This window comes from Perna viridis, chromosome 10 (assembly GCF_037379345.1).
Source record: "Perna viridis isolate PV_CMFRI_1.1 ecotype Kerala chromosome 10, ASM3737934v1, whole genome shotgun sequence".
NCBI classification, from domain to species: domain Eukaryota; kingdom Metazoa; phylum Mollusca; class Bivalvia; order Mytilida; family Mytilidae; genus Perna; species Perna viridis.
The window spans coordinates 25,438,999-25,460,470 of NC_142454.1; the positions used below are offsets into that span (position 1 = coordinate 25,438,999).

Here is a 21,472-nt window from a genome sequence, read left to right on the forward strand (position 1 = left end):
TGAAGTTCTGACTAGGTAGGTAACTCTTGGTTGGTAGAGAATGAGAAGAAACAAAAGGATGAAGCTCTAACAAGGTAGGTAACTCTTGGTTGGTAACTGATGAGAAGAAACAAAAAGATGAAGATCTGACAAGGTAAGTAACTCTTGGTTGGTAGAGAATAAGAAAAAAAAACAAACAAAAAGATGAAGCTCTAACAAGATAGGTAACTCCTGGTTGGTAAAATCAATTTGTTTATGTATTCTCACTTCATGGATTACAAGTAATTTGGTAAAAAAAAATCTAGATTGAATCATAGAAGTTTATTTTAATCAGCAATGTTGATATTGAACATGATTTTTCTAGATGAAATTGAAAACCTCACTTGAAATCTGTAAAATACAACCTATTCACCAATTACATGTATACAAAACATAGACAAATCATGGGCATACATGTACATGTACATTGTCATTTTGGTTGCTTTCTGATATCAGTTGCCTGTTTTATTGGATTGCCATACAAAATCAGAAAAATGTGTCTCCTTTAGGACAATTCCAACTTGTTACATTAGAATATCTTCATACCAAGTTACACAAGTGTAATATCTCACTCATTTTGGCTGGACATGAAACTGGTGATCCTTGTTGTACCTTAAAAACTGCTGCTATCATTTGTAAACCTCCCTCCCACAAAAAGAAGTTTTTTGATATAATCTGCGAAAATTAGAAAACAAGCAATTGAAATGTCAACAGGATGAATTGGAAACATCATCTTTTTGACTATCTTTCCATCACTCTTGTTTAAACTTTAACCTCAATAAGGATTTTACCTGGTCATGTTCAGCCATTTTTGTCAGATTTTCTGACTCTTCTGGTTTTATCCATTTCATAGCATTTTTACCCAGTGATCCCCACTTTTCTTTTCATAGTTTCATTAAACCCACCTTAAAATGTTATTTGGAAAGTTTTTATGATATTCTTGTTATTTCTTCAGTTGTTTTAATAGATAAAAGCTACCAAGACCTGTCCTATGTAAGATCTAGCTAAATTTTTTTCCCGCCAAATTTTCAAATACTTATATCTCATATATGAGCATACTGCCCCATCTATTTTTCTTCTTATATTGTTCATGCATGAAAGATCTTAAAAGATATTACAACCCTTTGAAATCTTTGTTATTTTTAAATAGACCAGCAAAGATCCTTGAATTGATTTTGATGAAACTTCATATTATTGTAAGGCATCGCATGAGAAAGCATATAAAGGAAGATGAATCTCGACAGTTGCTTTTGCAAGGGAAGATTATTCTGCTTTTGGTTTGTCATGTTATGAGCGTAATGAAATAAATTGGTATCATTTTAAGTCTGTTCAAAGTCATTGTTTTGATAATACTAGCTGAGTTGTTTATATCATGTACTAATGGATACACAAAATTTTCTAAAAGGGAGACAAATCATGTTTTATCAGAAAGAGGAAGTTTTTAATAAGGAAAACAGAACAAATCTTATCTTCATGGCAGTATTTTTTTAAATCATTTTATAGGTTAAGTGCCATAGCTGGAGACAGGTTGCGGAACAACAACCCTGGAATTACAGATTTATGTGACCCTAATCGACCAATGAAAATAGCAGAAAAGTTTACAGAGATGTACGACAATGATTGGGCAGATGCCATGGAGGCTTTAGAAGATCAGGGATTGGAAGAGGAAAAATGTGTGGAGATTTTACTTCACTTTCTAACAGTAAGTTTCAGCATTCCATACTAGTATTAGGTTATTTGGGACTAATAGATGTTACTGATAATTTTGAAGCCTATGCGCTCTTCTATGGAAACGCAAGTCACCTGATCGCTATTCTGTTTCACGTATACTTTGGTAGAAACTTCTATATTTGGTTTCAGAGTTATGAAAATATATTTAAATAAATGGAGAGGTTTATGATTTTATGTGTCGTATCATATCATGAATGCCCTGTTTGTATTTGCACCAATCTTTACACAGTTGTTCATTATAATTGTTTGAAGGTCTGTATTTTTGGTGAAATTACCATTTATTATCTTTCTAGGGTAAATATTGAATATTTAAGTGTCAGAATCAGGCAGTCGGTGAAACATGTTATGAAAAAAAACATCTGTTTGTTAGTGTAATTTGACTATTTGCACCATCAGAATCAAGGAAAACAGACAAGATTTTCCATATCATGCTGGACCATTGAGTAACAATTTCATTGAAATGCACTGAAATGGACATTTCAAGGGCAAATAACTCTGTCAAAAACCTCATTTTCTAAGATTCTATTGAAAAATTTCTGTGTAAATCCAATGATGCAAATGTCAAATAATGGTCTTTTCAAATAAATCATCCTTGAGTAATATTTCATTGTCAGATTGGTGGGTTTTTGACATGCATGTTTCTGATTTTTCCCATTTTGCCTGATTCTTATAAATACTTACACCTAAATGTGGTTTTTCACATGTTGAACCATATCTTGAGAATGTCCTGTTTTAATTGCTGAAGTAGCACTCCAGGTAAGAATCATGCAAAATGTGATTCATGGCTGAAAAGCGTACATATTTTTATTTTTGATATTTTGTTTAAATTGCCATAGTAAACAGAAATTCAAACTCAGCTCAGAAAATTGCTAATTTTCTGGCCTCAGTTGGTACTTTGATGGGGAAGGTGAAACACATTCATGTAAAAAGTTGATTGAAAACTGGCTTTAATGTGATAGTAGCATTTAGCTCATTGGAGTACTAACTGAGCCTGCTCAGAAAACTAGCAAAAATGGTTTTAATAGATACACAATGAAATAAAGTTCTTTTACATTGTTTTATCTTCAAGGATTCTTATGAAGAATGTGGAAGAAGAGTGACTCAATTGGACAACTTCATAGGACAAGCTGTTTTACTGCCTTCAGCTGATTCAAAGGTGTGTATAAAAGTTACTTCAACTACCCTACCGGTGCACGTGGTCCATGCTCCCAGTTTTTAGTGGAGTCCGAGTTGCTCATTTGCTTTTGTTACTTTGTATGTATGATTTTAGTTACTTTATGTTCTTTGTTGAGTATGTCTGTTTTCCATGTCAGGTCTTTGTTCCTGGATTACATTCTTTTGATTACAGCTGTAACCTTGGTTTCCTTGATTACTCTTTCAAATGTGTTAGTCAGGTATAGTGATTCATATGAGATGGGTAAAACCTGGAACACTCTTCAAAATACTCCAAATTTCCTCACAGCTGCAGTCTAATCAAGTCTTGGTTTTACCTTTGACATATTCTTTGAATACTCTTAAAATGTAAGAAGTGAGGTCTTTTCCTATATATTTATGATGACACCAAGAAAATAGCTTGCCAGACAATTTCTAGCATTGCTGGAGTAGAAGTCTTAATATCCAAGAGTTGGAGAAAATTCATGTACTTAAAACCATATTCAGCCATCTTGCTGAATTTTCTTGGTATTTTCCTTTGGAGCACATATAACATTAATTGTAGGTATTAAACCAAAATGTGTACCATTCCCAATTCCTTATATTTATGTTTATTTCATATCAAAGTAAATACAAGTAACATTAATGATTTAGTAGTGGTGATAACTTAACTTACATTATTTTTGCAGTATTTCTTCTACGTGTATGAGTGAAATTCTCCAAAATTCTCCAGTCAGTATTGTGATACTGCACGTCAGTCGCAGGCAAAATCATGCCATGGATCAGCAATACTATGCTCTTATATTGTTACTGCCTAATCAGAGTTGGTATAACTAATGACATGGTTTTGCCTGCATTTGAGGTGATATTGCTTGCCTTGACTTACAAGACAACTGGCAAAGTTATATGAAAATTTTGGTTCCCAATTCCCGAATATATTTCAAGTTTGGTGTGTGGCTTCATATAGATAAGGTATTGTTTTTAGCAATTTTAGGTGTCCTCCTGTATCAACTTCCTCTTTTGTGGGTGTTCGCTATTTTTCATTACATGGATTGATAGGAAAAATTTTCATTACAAAAATCCATGCTCTTACTCAATGGATTTAATTCAAATTGTTTTATATAGATGGGGCACACAATTTGTAAAAGATTTTGTCCAATGGCAACTTATGAGTGAAGGTAGCAGCGTATCTTGTGCAACTTCATGTATTAGTTTACAAACATGATAAATAGGGTAATTGACTGGAAAGAGTGAATAACCGTAATATAATAAGGAGTGCTGAATAATGTCTAGATTGAACAGGTGTGAGGAACTTGTTATGAATTAAATCTTCAAGCATTCTCGGCATGAGTGATCATATTTTGGTAATTCACGATAACCAATTGATTATCCTGTTTATTATATAGATTTTCTTTATAATTTATTGATATTTTCAACATGAATTTATAAATTCTGTGATTGGTCAATTAATATCAAAGTTGTGGCGTTTTTGTGGGAGGAAGTCCAAAAGTGAAATTACAGATATTATTTCACAGTGTGAATTATCGAAATTAATTACACTGGGAACATTCGATAAAACACTGCTGTCTATATATTAAAATATGATACACATGTATTTAGATGTTACAATTTCTTTCAGGCTACAGAATCTGGTGATGCTAGTGATGAAAGTCAAGACATTCCTGCTGAACTATCTAAACCAATTAAAGACTTGAGGAGAAAGTTAACACAAAATAACATTGATGTGTTACAAAAGGTCTTATTTTTATATATCTTAGTTGTATCTTTTAATTATGTTTTGTGATTTTCTGTTTGGTATTCTAGCTGAGTGATAAGGGTTATATGTATTTCCATTTGTCACTTTAAGTTTATACTTGAAAAATAATGTTAACCAAATATTTTCAAAATTCGTCAATGTATTTTTGAAACTTGAAAGAGTAATCAAGGGAAATTTTAATATTATTTTACTAACCACTAAAAGAGGGTTCCTATTTAATAAGGCCATGTGGCCCCTACTATCTTAGAAAAAGCAGCCAAAAAGTATATTAAAGAGGTGTTTTATTAAACCCCATGTAAAATGTTTGTTTTTTTTCTGATTTTAAATTTTTTTCATTGTGTTCCTTTTTTAATTCTGGTAAACATATGTATCAGCAGATTTTATATGTTTTAGACCATTTTTAAGTTATAGGGGATCAAAAATGTGCAATGCCAAAAAAAAAAAAAACAAACAAAAAAACCGGACTTTTTTATTTTTGGTCTGATTTTGAAATTTTTCAATTTGTTTTCCCATTAAAATTCCTGCCAGCATGTTTTAATCAGATTTTAGATATCTCTTACAGTTTTCAAATTACAAGGGGTTGAAGGGGGCAAATCTGACAAAAATTTTTGGTATGATTTTGAAATTTTGAATTTTTTTTCAATTTAATTCAAAATTTTGTGCAATATAGTGTCCAAACCATCTGATGTGTCCATAATCAATTGTAAGCCCTTATGCTCAAGTGTGTCAAAAACTAATATTGTATCCACACTTGCCCAAACTGTTTAGGGATCGACCACTGCGGTCGTATCATGTTGTACCCCTTGAACTGAGTTTTGTGACTGAAACAACTTATCATTACTACTCCTCTCAAAATACTGGCATGACTTCATGAAACTTGATGTGTAGTAAGAGCAAGATATGTAATTTTGCATTTTACCAGAAAATTTGTTTCCCTCATATTTTGTTCATGTTATGCCCCTGAAAAGAATTCTCCAGAAGTGCATCTTTCAAACCACTAAACAGATCTTCTTGATACTTGGTATGTAGTAATGGCACACTATGTAGCTGTGGATATTGCAAAAAAATTTGATCCCCCAAATTTTGTTTGGAATTATGTCCTTTGACATGTTTCTTAGAGTGCACCATTGAAATATCGTTGGATCACAATTCTAATCAAACTATCAGACGAAATATCATGTCTTTTGTGTATGGAAGCAATATATATTATTTTATAGTAGTTATGCCCCTTTTGAAATGCTCTACAGAGACATTTCTTTAGGAAAACTCCTGCAATTAGCATTCAAAGTTGGCCAAAATGTGTTTTTATTTTCATCATCAAGTTATAAAAAACAACTTTAAAACTGCTCCTCCTTCAATATAGGGGCATGGGGTATGGAAGTGTATTCACTGTTCCTAGTTCTTTCATTTTTTACAGATTTTACCAAATTATCTGAAGGAGAAAAGAAACCTAACAGATGAACAACTCAATGGTTGTAAGGACTTTGTCAATGATTGTATCAAGTATGCCTGGATGATGCAGATACAGGATCCACCTGTATTTATAGAATGGGAATTTCCAAAAGAGACAAAAATAGACACAAACATTTTAAGGTCCTACACAAAAGCAGGAGAGATTGTAGACTTTATTGTGTGGCCTGTGTTGTATCTACACAGAGATGGACCAGTTTTAAATAAAGGGGTTGTGCAACCTATTCCAAAGAAGTGAATGTGAATTCAAGGGCATATGTACTAAATTGCCCTGTAAATAAGGAGCAGTTTGATTTAATTAATGTTGTGATTATTTGTTGTAATTTGCTAATCAAAACCCATTTAAAAATCTTACAGATATATTTGCAATACTCTAAATTGACAATAAAATTGGCAATGAACTAACTCAACAATAGTTTTAATGAAAAGAAAATGTAGTGTTATACTGTAGTGCTATAATATGGCATCAATAGTTTTGTGATTGAGGACAAGACGTTATTTGAACTTCTGATCAACAATTGATTGCAAGTTTATGATGTCACTATGATTTTTCAGTGATGACTTGCAACTAATTTTTCATTTGCGTTTTTTAATGGATCACAAAAGGAAGAACTATCTTAAAAATGTCAAAAGTGATTAAATGGCAATTATGATTTTTTTTTAAAAAATAATGATTTTTTTGTGATAAATGATAACTGGTATTAATCTTTTGTAGTTTGTCAATCTTTAATTTTCAAAATATTCTAAATTTTCTTGTGGAGTTGGCTTTATAAGAGTAGTTAAGCCAAACATAAATAATTTTCGGTTTCCTCTAATCCAGCCACGTCAGTTTTTAGGTGCCTAGTCGTGTACTTGTTTTTATCATTTTCAAACAAATAAAATGAAAAGTTGACTTTCTGGGTCCTTTCTAGTCAATAAGCTAAACACATATTGCCTCATTAATCTCAAATTTAATTTTAATAACTTCAAAGACAAATTACAAACAAAATGACATATAAATGCTTCTAATAAAAAATATATAGAAATAAACATAAAGGTGGTTTAATTTCATCAAATTTTATCAATTAAAATAAAATAAAATAAAGAGACCACCTATTTAACATTTGTTTTATCCTGGATGGTCATTTTGGAAAGGTAGCTCTCTGGAAGTATTTAATATTTTATTAAAATAGGCGATGTGGAATGCATTGTCTTAAGATTTTTTTTTAAACCTGCAGAAATATTATGTATGAGTAAATTAGCAATCAACTTTTCTTTCATTATTTGAACTGTCAGTTGTCATGGCAACATACACCATTTTTTTCCAACAAAGTAAAGCAAATTGTATTTCCCAAACCTCATCAATCATCCCATTATTTACTACCAAGTAACTGTGGTACATATTGTCCTTTATTTAGTGGACATTTACATTCCAATAATGTCCTGTTTTTCATTTATACAGTATTTTTTTGAAAGTATTGTATGAGCATGCATTTATTTACATTAGTAGTAGAAACCATTAGAATAAAGGGAATAAATGCCTAAATATTTTATCTAAGTTTCAAACATGGCATTTTCACAAATAAAATAATAAAACACATTTCTGATTATTCTGGAAAAAAAATAAAAAAATCCAATAAAACCATAATCATATCATTTTGTTCCATTGTCCATTATTTTATAATTCTTGAGAAGAATAGTATGCCATTGCTTATTTAAACAAGTGTGTTTTACACACCATTGAATAATAAAAAATGCTTTAAGGGAATTAAGTAGTAGTCTTTTTAAAAGTCAGACAGGAGGTGAATAATGCAGAAACCTACAGAATTTATATTTATTTCTCGCAGAAAATGGATACAGATTAATAACAAGTCTCTGTCATTCTGTTATTGCACTTTTGGGATAAAAAATCTTAAGCATTCTGTATGAAATTGCAAGAGTTATTGTTCTTGAATTGCTTGATTTTTGTGTGAGATGAATATATAGTTTTCTCAAAAATACAAAACTGTATGCTGAAAGAACTATGATCTATTGATTCATAAAATATAGCATATGTAGACTGAAAAAAAAGTCACCTTTTATTTGGTGGATTTTTCAACCTTTAGCAGTGTCTGAAATTGATATGGTTTGGGATTGGTACTTACTTGTTGATATGATATGGTTTGGGATTGGTACTTACTTGTTGATATGATATGGTTTGGGATTGGTACTTACTTGTTGATTTTGATATGGTTTGGGATTGGTACTTACTTGTTGATATGATATGGTTTGGGATTGGTACTTACTTGTTGATATGATATGGTTTGGGATTGGTACTTACTTGTTGATTTTGATATGGTTTGGGATTGGTACTTACATGTTGATATGATATGGTTTGGGATTGGTACTTACTTGTTGATATGATATGGTTTGGGATTGGTACTTACTTGTTGATATGATATGGTTTGGGATTGGTACTTACTTGTTGATTTTGATATGGTTTGGGATTGGTACTTACTTGTTGATATGATATGGTTTGGGATTGGTACTTACTTGTTGATATGATATGGTTTGGGATTGGTACTTACTTGTTGATTTTGATATGGTTTGGGATTGGTACTTACTTGTTGATATGATATGGTTTGGGATTGGTACTTACTTGTTGATATGATATGGTTTGGGATTGGTACCTACTTGTTGATTTTTCGCTGCATAGAGAATCATCTTTGATTTAAACAGAGTTTTCATATCTATTTTTCAAGATAACCTAGATTTAGTATTTAGATATTGAATAGTAAACCTTATGTTCATCGAAAAATGAAGTCCAAGGAATCCATTTTTGATAAAAATGATGAAATAAATATTCTACTTTACGCGGTAAAAGTAATATGTTGATAAATTATTTACAGACAGTAACAATGCCAAATAAAAAAGTCAAGATGATCGAAGTGCCATATAATAAGCTTTATCTGCAATTGGAAATTACCCAAGACTTAAATGTACCCATTTTTTTTTTCAAATGTGTTTCAAATAATGGGCAGCATAAATTGTGAGATAATCAATAAGAAACAAACTGCTACATCAAAGCATCAATTAATACTTGAAATTAACAAAATGGAACAAAAACCTGACAAGAATAGGATTTATTTGGTTATCTCCCCTTGGTAAATATCCATAGGAATTTTGAAATTTTCGTTTTGAGTTTTCTACAAATATTTTTTGACTTATTTTCTTTGAACGTAGAAGGCAAAATGCTATGGATTTGTATTAAAACATTTTCTGTTGCAATTAGTTTTAGGTTAATATGTATATTGTTTGGATTATCATTTATTTTATTACTGTTATTATTATGAATTAAATTGTAATGAGTAAAATATTGTAGAGCAGTGTACATTATTTTGTTAAGATGTCAGTATATTCCCTTGCTGTGTTAAAAAATGCATTTATAGTTGTTTCATTGTGATAAGTATTTAGCCTTAGAATGTTGTTATAGCATAATGTTTTCACAATTCTATAAGAAGTTAGATATCTTCTCATTCTTGCAGATTATTTAGATTTTAATTAGTTCCATCTTATTCAATAATTGAGTTTGTTGCATAGATTACTCTGAAAATTAATTTATGATTTGGTATATGTTAAAATATTTTGCCATCCAGAATATGTGTTTGGTTCTGCAATGTTTTTAACAATTGTTTTGAACTGATATGCACTTGCATCAATTACTTTTCATAGGTATAATTGTTCAAGAAAGTATGGTGGATTAAAAACAATATTTCTAGAATTTTTAATTAATTAGGTTAATTTATAAGCAAATGGAATCTACAATAAAAAGAATGAAAAGCCTCATGTTAGTTTCTGCTAACTTTTAATATTTTAGACAAAACATCCAAAAATAAAAATATGTAGACTTTCCAACCATGAAACACATTTTGCATGATTCTAATCTGGAGTACTACTGAACTTCTGGTCTAGAAATAATGTATTTACAGCGGACTAAATTGCCTTGCACATACAGAAGTCGGTAACATTTGTACTAAGAACTGACCCTGAGTTATAGATGATACATCTGGCTATTGTGTAGACCTTGATTTCATAATGAACGCCTTTTCGTTGATTTTTGTTCCTGAACTTGAATGATTGAAATATTTAAATGATTTTAAATATGAATTTTTTAAAAAATAGCAGAAAAAAAACCATTCACTTCACAAAGGTTGATCTTCTTTCAATTGAATGACCATTACATACGAACTTCCCCAGGTAGCTAACTGGACAGTTGAAAGGGCGATTTTTACTTCCACAGGTTGCTAACTGGACAGTTCAAGAGAGATCTTCCATAAAAAATGAAGTCAATATCTGGTAAAAAGTATGAATTTCTTTCTCAATTGTTTACTTAAAGTAAACTGTTTTAAGCGCTATAAAACATTAAAAAGAAAACCTCAAGTAGTTCATAGATCATAATGCGCGGAACCATATTATAGACCACAAACATTTGTAAAACAAAATGTTCATCTAGTATAAATATAGGAAAATACAACATAGTTTAGATTATTGTATAAGTGTTTTTTATACTGCATTATTCTAGAATTGTATTTCGTACTTTTTAAATTTGAGTATTAATAAATATCAATATATATATTTTTTTGTTTATTGTAGTTACGTGTTCATGTTGATGACGCAAATTACAGTACTTTTTCTATTTTATTTTTGATGAACATTTTCACATTGAGAATGATGAATGTAGTTGCTTCATCAATTTTCTCTATGTCAATATTCTGTGGAATAGTTAAAATTAAAAAAAAAGTTTTTAATTTATATCAGGGACTTTATAAGTAATATACAGTGCATCTTTATATAAATAAGTTCTTTTGTAAAAAAAAGTCCTCAACAACATTGAAGTCACAAGGAATTCCTGTATTATATTTATTCTGATGCCATGAGAAGTAGTTCTGACTAACATACATCTTGCATAACATATGTAGAGAACAATTTTTATATAAACTAAGTTATATTAAATAGCAGAAAAATCTGCTTTTTGCAGATTTAAAAATGATAGTTCCACCCATTATAAGTATAGATCCTATTGAAGTAATATGTTTGGAATATATCAAATTAGTCTCTACAAGTAGCATGTATTTTACATACGATATAAGTAAATATATGCATACTTTGCTAACAAAACTTTTTTTTTGAGTGTTCATCCATAGATGAAATGCATGTGCAAAGTGGACCTAAACTTATTCATTCTGCCAACCGGCGAAAAACACTGAATGTTATTACATTTTTCATCGAAGGAGATACTCGTATTGAGCACATTGATAGACAACTTTGATATTCCAACAATGAAAATCCGATTATATCAATGTTTTGACAAAATTTTAAGTTTGTCGCAGCATGTTGCCAATATATAAGGACAGTAAAAAACACCTACACACCTCCGCATTTCATTAGATGTTGTTTAATTAAGTTGCATTAAATTGCATTAATTGATACTTAGTGATCCATTTTGACACCTAATGTTGTCACAAATTTTGTGTTTGTCCTTATCAAGTCATCTTTTCTACACAGAAATATGGCAGTAAGTCTTTTCTGTGGCTTAGCTATTTTTTACTACCTTACAGGGACGGAAAGTGGCAAAGAGGAATAAACCACTTTAAAATTTTGATAGAGGAAATCTTTACAGAAACAAACGAATTTATCTAATTGGTAATTGGTATACATGTATTATAATTGTAGGTTTTATTACTGTAAATGAAAAAGAAATGTATTGAGTGAAATATTGTATTGTAATGTACATTATTTTGTTTTGATGTCAGTTTGGATGTGATATATTGCATTTATAGTTGTTGTAGTGTGGTAAGTATTCCGCTATTTCATCTTGTAAATGTTGTTTTAGTGTATTGTTGGTCATCTTTCTCTATTTTCTTTTATTTCATTCTGGCAGATCATTGAGATTTAAATAACTTTAATCTTCTATATTAAATTATGTTAAAGGTATGAGGCATTCGAACATAAATTTTGGTTCCTTGTACATATCTATTTATTTAAGGTTCCAAAACATTACCGGTAATCAATCATTTCGGTCTTATTGGTACATGTGTTTTTTTTGTCAGTTTCATATTTACATTTAATAAATATTTCTATAAAACAGTATCAATAATATGACAATAGTAGGCATGTTTCATGTGTTGCTTTTAGATCTTGTGTTTACTGATTATTAAAGATTGGAAAATTCATTAAATTTACCGAAGTTTTTTTAGTGGAGTCCGAATTGCTCATTTACTTTTGGATTACATTTTTTTTTATTTCCGCTAGAATCTTGGTTCCCTTGATTATCCTTTCATTATCATTTCAAGGTAAAATTGAGGTTTCCCGCTCGTAGGATACACACACAAAGCGTACACCAAACACGATAATCAAATGCTCCTATCGTGCATATAAACGAACGCTCCTATTGTGCGTTTAAAGACACGAGAAATGAACTCTCTTAGCATACATTCAAACGAAAGCTGAAAGTGTGCAATTAAAGCACGATAGACAAACGATGAAAAAAAATAATAATTACAATTAATGAAAAATAATCAAAAAATAATAAAAAATATTTTTACAAAAATATTACAAAAAAGTTATAGTTGAATAAAAGCAAATAATATTAGAAAAAAAGCAAATATTAAGCTTCTACCGTGAGTTTAAATATCGTGCATTTTAACAAACGCTTGTATCGTGCTTTAAAAAGAAACCTTCTATTGTTCCTTTAAACGAACCCTCCTATCGTGGGTTGAAACGAATGCTTCTATCATGCAAATATTGCTCGCAGAATCAAGCAGTAACCAGTCTCCTGAAGTCCCACATCTTCGTGCATTTTGACCGGTTTCACTTTCATATGCCAAACCATTCCATAGACCAGAAAGTTTGTGAAATGATATTTTTTTTCATATATTAAATGACAATGTAGAAAATTATAACATGGGTTATATTATATGTTTAATTTGACTCTGCTATATTAGAAATGTATTTTCTATTTTCATTAATGCAGAATAACTATGAAAGCAGTGACTGTTTTAATAGCTGTATGGTACAATTAATAACATAAGTTGTAATTTTAGTTCTATTTTCCCCTAAGCATTTCATAGTATGAACCTTGCAAATAACTTACTTTTTACATTCTTACAAATTAATCACTAAAAATTCCTTTAGTGGTGAGTGGTTCAAATTCGTACACCACTCGAGATTGTAGAATTTATAATTTCAACATGCAAGCTTTAGGGAATATCATCTCAAGTCTTACGTTCAATCAAAGTCCTGCAGTTACTATGACTTCAACCTGATAGTCAAGTTGATTTATTTCACTAAAACATTAATATACATGTAACTGTTTACCCATGGGAAAAGTTTATGAGGGAGGTTCTCCCTCATTGACACTGTCTGAAGTGGGGGATATCAATGAAAAAAAAAATTCTATGTAAAAATTTAACTTTAAGTATTTTTCACAGAAAATATAGTAATTTTGACCAAAAACCTCCTATAAATCTCAGGATTTCAAGTTTTTCTTTGATTTTGTGGGCATCTCCTTACTAATGTGGGAAGATAAACATGCATGACGTAATATACTTGATGGTATGACTGCATTACATTTAGAAAGGTTTCTCTGAACTAGCAAAGTATAAGTAGGTAAAATTCAAATACAGAAATGCAAAACATCAAACGATGTGATTGGTGGAAGGGATAGACTTTTTTCAAATGAGCACAATTACAAGACCTATGAAAAAAATAAATAAACACACACCAAACAAACAGACAATAAACAAACATACACAAAACTAAGCAAGTAAATAAAAAAAATAAAACAAAGGTAGAATGGCAGTAGCTTTCTAGTATTCAACACACATAAACATACTATGAAAAAGTCGATTAATTATTGGAAATGTTGATTCAAAAGGATAAAGTCTAAAGAATATCAAGAATAGTACATAAAATGTTAAAATATCTAGATAAAATACCGATTTGTGAATAGAGAAATTATTATTAAAGTATAGTACAACAGTTTTCAGTAAAACAAATTGAGCATCTTGATGCTAGTCAAATTCATATCCTGTTTCAGATGTTTTATTGTTTTCAAAATTTCAAAAAGTTTGAAAGGTGTGTCCATACTTGTTCCAATTATTCAGGGTTTGACCTCCGCGGTCGTTTCAAGTTGTGACCTGCGAAGGATTTCATTTTAAAAATGTAAATGAAAAAGAAAAAAAATACATAGGTTATCAGTACATTACACTTTCATTCTTGACCCTGTCATTTCAGATGACAAGTTATAAATATCCATTTACTGATATAGATTTTCATTAAGTAAACAATATAACAACTTTATGATAAATTTTAAAACATTTCCGCAGTACCCAAACACGTGTTTTACTAATCTACGCCAACTGATAAAATTTTGTAAATGAATATTAGAATGACTATAGAAATCTAAAGTTTTATTGAGACTGTAAATTGTATTTTTTAAACTTTCTTTTTTTCCTGTTTTTCACTTTATGTTAATCTCGAACTAGTGCTTATCTTGTGTTTGTCACTAACACAGATGGCCCCCATTTTCACAGGGATCCGAAAATTTGTTCCTACGACTATGCGTTAATTTTTTTCAAACATCTTTCGACCGATGGCTATTCCTACCATTTTTTTCATTTTTAATATGGTCAATCAGAAGTCCTTGAAGTGACCTATTTTCCAACCAAATATTATTTTGACCTATTTGTATGCCTTTTTTTCGTCTTAAACCGGCGGTCATGTTGAATTTTTTAGTATAATGTTGCAAAAGGTCAGACAGTTACCAATATTTGTGCTGAATTTGGTTTCATATAAGATCCTGCTAGGAAATTCATACCACGGCCATCGAATCAAATGTCACCGTGTCAGCAGCCTTTTACGAACACATGATTCAATTTGTCGTTTCCATTGCTGCCGCACTAACGCCAGACTACTTAGAAACTGGTTCGAGCATTAACTCGAACTCACTTTGATGTAATATTTCCCAGAGCAGATGAACAAAAAACATATTGATTAAAACGTATTCAGATCGTGGATATTGCGTTAGGTATTTTCAATCAATAAACTTACTTCAGCAACTGCATGCGAAAAGAGGGCGCATATCAACTAGGATCGGCTTAGGAAAGCTCAAACACATAACTGCTGCATTTTCAATGCTGTTTCAACAAAATCTGGGCACATAAAGTGTACATGATAATTTGTTTTTTGAATCACTTTAATCTTATTCTGTAAATGCTGTTATTGTTTTGAGGCATTTGCATATATTGTTTGGAAAAGAGTGGGTATGTGTCATGTGTTGTCAGATTTTTCTACAAAGATTACTAAAAGTTAAGGACTTGAAAATTCGGGGAATTGGCTGAATTTCATGCCCTTTTGAAAAAGTGGAGATATACACTTGTAGTACCGAATGTTTGTCCAGTCAGTTTCAACCCTAGACATACTACTTTTGATTATGGCATTTGCCAATTATAATTGTTCACTTGCTCTTTTTCAATTCTTATTTTCTTTGTTTGTTCATGCACAAGAAGAAGTGAATATATTTTTTTAAATTGAAGTAGTGCATTTTACGATGAATCTTGTTATAATTGAGCTCTGAAACAAATCAGAGGCCTGTCTTTACCAGGTGTTTTCTGAAAACGTATCATTTTATTTTAACACGTAACATACCATTTAATTGACCAATTGACTACTTAGTTTGTGAAACAAGAGTTTTTTCATAAAGTAAATGTAGTAAGTTACAACATAGGTTATTTTATTTGTAAGTGTATTTTTTCTTTATCATTCTAGAAACGTATTTTGTATTTTTAAGACTATAAATAAATATAAATTTATTAAATGAGTTTTGTTAATTTTGACGATATTTCTGCCTGTCCATATAACGTCATATTGACTGCCCTACTGTCAAATCAAGAATGTTATGTCTAAATTAAAAAAAAAGTCATGTATGTTTTTCTCGCTTTTTCCACATGCATACTTTAGAGTAAACTACATACAAAAGGTATTGTATAGCAAATAGTTCATCATACTTTGGGTCAAATAGGTTGATGGGCCAAAAAAAATAATGGTTCTCATCTACGCTTTGGTTTGAATAATTTGTTGGGGTACCCAACTGATTCATATATACCTACACTTAGAAATCAGTGGTAAAGGAAATCTATTGACTAAACTTTACGACAAACGTGATGACTTTTCATTCAAAATTGTCAACTTTCCTTTCATCTGTGGCAACATCCCTTCATCACCTGCGTATGGCTTGTTCATATCACAACTCGTACGTTATGCCAGAGCTTGCCGAAACTACGCAGACTTTTTGTATCGCGCTAGAATTCTAACAAATAGGCTTCTGGAGAAGAAAGTGTTACGATTTTCATCATGAACTTGTGGATCGTTACGGTGTATCCATCTGCGCAATGAAAACTGATTTATTCAAAGTGCCATAGTTTTCCTTTGCTCTTTCGTCTACTCCGGACTTGTTATGAGCAACTCGGGTGGTATTTTTATAAAAGCAGAGAATGCTTACCCTAACGGCGCACCTGGTCCATGCTCCCAGTTTTAAGTGGAATTCGAGTTGCTATATTTGGTATTTTACTTTGTATGTATGATTTTAGTTACTTTATGTTCATTGTTGTGTTTGTCTGCTTTCCATGTCTGGTCTTTGTCCCTGGGTTAATTCTTTTTATTACCGCTATATACTTGGTTCCCTTGATTATTCTTTATAAATAAAGCAAAATAATTAAGAAAAAATATTTCGCAATCAAATATCAAGAAAAAACCTTTTCACACTTTTCTATCCTAGTTTCCCTTGACAACGCTGCACTATTGCACTGTTTTGGCAAAATGACACACTGATGTTTCGAAGAAACAAACATTTAACAAATGTCTGCAAAAATTCGTCTAGACGAGGGAGGGTTGATTTTTCTTTTCATGCACTAAAACTTTGTGGTTTGCTTGACAAGCAAATGCATGTGTTCATTCTAACACACATTTATACAAGTTTTCCATATGTTTCGTTATGCGTCAAAAACAAATATAACCAACGTTCCCAAACATGTTTTTGCATTTTGCGGAAGAATAGATATCATATCACAATTCTGTAGTCATTCTCAGATGCTAAACTGCTGCATAAATGTAAACGGATCTAAAAAAAAAAAATGCACAAATGAGATATTTGCCGCATGGCTCAGATCCGACTTTTTTTTTTATCTCAAGATGCACCTATCATATGTTATTGATGGAGAATATGTCTGTTCTTAATCCATGCTTGAAACGTTACAGTTTAGCAATTAGGAAATAATATGATCATATCATAGAACAATTTAAAGTTAATAAAGGCTAAAATACCTTAACTTTCAGGTGAAATATTTTGGGCGGGAAAAAGCGGATGTACGTTACCATGGCAACCATCAGTTTCAAAAAAATGAAAAGAAAGTCGACTGCTTATATACTCATAGGTCTTTACTATTTTTGCAAGTTAAAAGAAAATCCGAGACCATGCATGCCACATCCCCTATTCAAAATATCAAATGCATACAGAGAATGGCTGTTAACTGGTTATGTTGTATAGAATAAAGCAGATTTTTATGAAGCACTGGCTATTTTGTCCCTTTTAATGACGTAATGCAAATTCTAAAATGCCGTTAAAAGTAAATTTTCTTGTTTTGTCACTTTTTAAACGTCCAATGGCAAGGCAATCGCCCCAAATCTCATCTCGAGATTTGAGATATAGTATTGAAAATAAATGTGTCTAAAGTATCATTTATAATACATTTCAATAATAAGATTGGAGTTGAATTGTACAAACAACACAAACTTTCAATTTGAAGCACGTCAAAGTAGACGCCCATTTAGCTATCTCTCCCTAAGATTGGAGTTGAATTATAGTATTTATACTGTTCCTGCATGTACAAACAACACAAACTTTCAATTTGAAGCACGTCAAAGTAGACGTCCATTTATCTAGCTCTCCCTTAAATCAACTGAATGGTCAATTACGTGTTCAAAGTAAAAACTATTCTACGTTTTATTATTTTGATTTGACGACGTTACACTCTATTCTCTTTAGTTTTTAGTTTTATTTACAGTTGCTACTATGCCATAAATACGACACGTCTACGTTTGTTAGTCTAAATTCCCAGCTGGCTACATTATATGTTTGAGGGAAAATAATTCAAAATGAAATTCTTGTTTTCAGACATCGATTTTGTGATAGGACAGTGGTTAGACATTATTGATTAAAATTGTTAGTTTCGAAAATAGAGGAATGTGTTAGACACTATATGACTTCAGAGTTATTATGATTGCTCACGTTAAAAAGTTATTCAATTTCAAAAATCTTCTCCTCTGACACTACTTGACAAATAGAATGAAATGGTATGACTGTTCCCAATGGTATTCTGCATAGAACAATAGTGGTTAATTTTATCTGTCGAAAAATATGGCCGCTTTTCCTGAAAATAGAACATAAGGGGTCAGACAAAATTTTTTCGCATATATCTTCAAACCTTTATGTTTAGCAAAATTATGGCATAGGTACAAGTACATTGCATGGTGATAGCTACTTATGGTTAATTTATTGTTTAAGTCTGTACAGCCATATTGGAGTAATTGCACATTTTCGACGCTTTTTTCCCTACTTAAATTTCTTTCAAAAATCTTCTCACAAACTGGACAGTGATGTGATTGTTTCATAGGCATGAGAATGTTTATTCAAGAAAGATATGGCTGCTTTTACAAGAATAGAATGTTGCTTATCGTATCATGTGAGCGATTCAGGCCCTTTGGCGCCTCTAGTTTGTATACACCTTCTTTTTATTTTGATACACATTTCGATTTTTAACTCCAAATCAAAGACATCCAACACGAAAATCGTACAAAAACCTAGTTAAAGAATAGTTTTCATGCGTTTCCAAAGTTGAAAGTGAGATATATATTGAAAATTAAAATAGTAAGCGAAACAAAATATATATCATTGTGAATGATATTGAATATTTTCTAAATTTAACGATTCGAACAATCAGTGGTACATTGTAACTAATGTACGAATAAATTTGAAAATTGATGTTCTCGAGATGTAACTTGTAGAGAACTGTAAAACAGGTACACAAATTTAAAGGAGAAGACCATGTTATTGTGCAAGTCATAAATAACGAAACTAATCTGTTAAATATTCATGAAACTTAAATTGGAACAAAATAATTTCCTTTTCTTAATTAATTAATCAAGATTTATAATTAGGAAATTTGAATTTCACCCTGATCGGTTGAACTGTGACGTCACGAAGTCGGTTTGTTAAGTGAAAGTACATAGGTAATTGATTAGAATGTCCGAAGAAATCGCAAATTTGGGACTTTTCCTATAATTTCAACCCAAAATAAATAAGAAGAAATTGAGGCACAACATAGAAGCAAATGTCAGACTTCATTGACGAACAACGGGATTTGCTGCCAGATGACTAGTATTTGTAAGGAAAATCTTATGGCTACTTCCGAAGAATGTTCGTGTTGCTGGTAAAAAAAAACTTTTAGAACATTTCTCTTTTATCATTCGTGCAATCGTAAGCTTGACAAGTCATTGTGTTTTAGTGATTAGATAAACATGATCGTAGAAACACTTACGGAATATTCTTTGTTTACATAATATTTGCAGTACTTGTAACAGTACCAAATCGACTTAGTGACGTCACAAGCCAATCGGAAGCTATCGGTAAAAATCAAAAGTATCTGGCTATGCTCGTTCTTCAGATAGGAGAGTTCTGCAAGACGTCTATCCACTTATATTTCAAGGATGTCGAACTTTGCATAGCCTTGAACATTTTGCATTAAAGGTTATTTATTTTTGTTAACGTGGGTATGATTTATCATAAGAGCCTAACTTAATGCAAAGGTGGTCTTTCCCTTTAAAATAATAGTTTAAGGAAGATATTCTATTTTGGTTTATGCAGTAAATGGTCCTTTTTCTTGCCATGTTCACATAGTTTATTCCTGTATCACAGAAGACTTTAAAATGTGATAAATCATTCTTCAGGTCTGATTGTGAAGACAAGCATGTTTAAAATGTTGAAATCGAAATATCTTTTGTTTGTTTCACAAATAAATGACAACTCAAAATTTTCAAGTCATACTACTGAGATATTTTGTATCTCAATATTATTCTCATTCCAAAATTAATTTTATAGTCTCTTGATTAAGGATAACCCAAAATGGAGCATATAAATCATTTACGACATCCCTTAATTTTGGCACGATTGTATCCTCAGGTACCATTATGTGTGTTACGGGATAATTAAATTTTTAAGATAAAGCCCTTTAACAACTTGACCGTTCCATTAGTAGAACATTTCGAGGAGCATCTTTCTTAACAAAATTGTAAAGCTTATTGCATATGCTCATAGTATGTGTAAATAATACGGTGGTTAAGATGTTCATAACACTTAGCAAGGTAAATCGAAGATGTCAACGCGCAATGAAAATTAGGGGTATCAAAGAAGCAGGAAATTCATAAATGAAAACACATTCAAGAACATATAATCTAACACGGAATACAAAAAACTGGTTGAGTATTCAGAAGCTCTGGTAGAGCGAACAGTTCCTTATTTTTTCAAGACTCCTGCCTTTCTTTCCTTGTTTAGTGGTCATTTAAGTAACGCATACGACAAAACGATCACCTAGATCAAGCTTTTGAAACGAAAATATAAGTACCAAATTGTTTATGAATCAGCCAATTGGTTGCATACCATTTCCTCTATTTGATCCTTTTTGTCCAAATATATTCAATTACGAAGAAAACAACAGGAAATCTACTTCAATGAATTCTGAAGCATCAATGATGTAGATATTTTTGACTGCTTATATGGTGAAAAGTGTAGGGAAAATTTTCCCGCCAATTATCCATAGGGAATTTCAGCTAAATTTGACTGTTAAATATCTTAGGAAAACAAACTTTACAAGTACTATGATGGTATGCGGTAAAAATACGTGGATAATGCAATAAAAATCACAGTTTTTTTTCCATTATAACACGATTTTTTACTGATTGTTCCTAGACAGAGAAGTACTTCTTAAGATTTTTTGACAATACATTCTTGGTGAAATAGTTTCTGTCAGAAACATCTAATCCTTACATGAAGTAAACTATAGATGAACTCGGCTTCGTAGGAATTTAGAAGCAATCTGGCCAGAAAAGTTGCGCAAATTGTGCTTATTGGTATTCTGATTTTCTTTTGAAAAATACTGAAAATATATATTGTCAATAAAGAAATTGTACACTATGATTATTTCATCATCTTTGTATATTTTGGGATTTTGAGTTACAATGAACATAGTAGGC

At 31.1% G+C, this 21,472-nt stretch overlaps 1 protein-coding gene across 2 annotated transcripts in view; it reads left to right on the top strand.

Annotated features, from left to right (window-relative positions):
- Positions 1-12,134, top strand: part of LOC148605120 (uncharacterized) — a 24,705-nt gene extending 12,571 nt beyond the window's left edge. For both annotated transcript variants that reach the window (XM_088548185.1, XM_088548186.1), the window contains exons 7-10: positions 1,522-1,720; positions 2,819-2,905; positions 4,541-4,657; positions 6,096-12,134. In XM_088548185.1, coding sequence (XP_088404311.1) covers positions 1,522-1,720; positions 2,819-2,905; positions 4,541-4,657; positions 6,096-6,386 — 694 coding nt within the window. In that variant the 3' untranslated portion in view covers positions 6,387-12,134. The remainder of the gene's footprint in view (positions 1-1,521; positions 1,721-2,818; positions 2,906-4,540; positions 4,658-6,095) is intronic.
- The last annotated feature ends 9,338 nt before the right edge of the window (positions 12,135-21,472 follow it).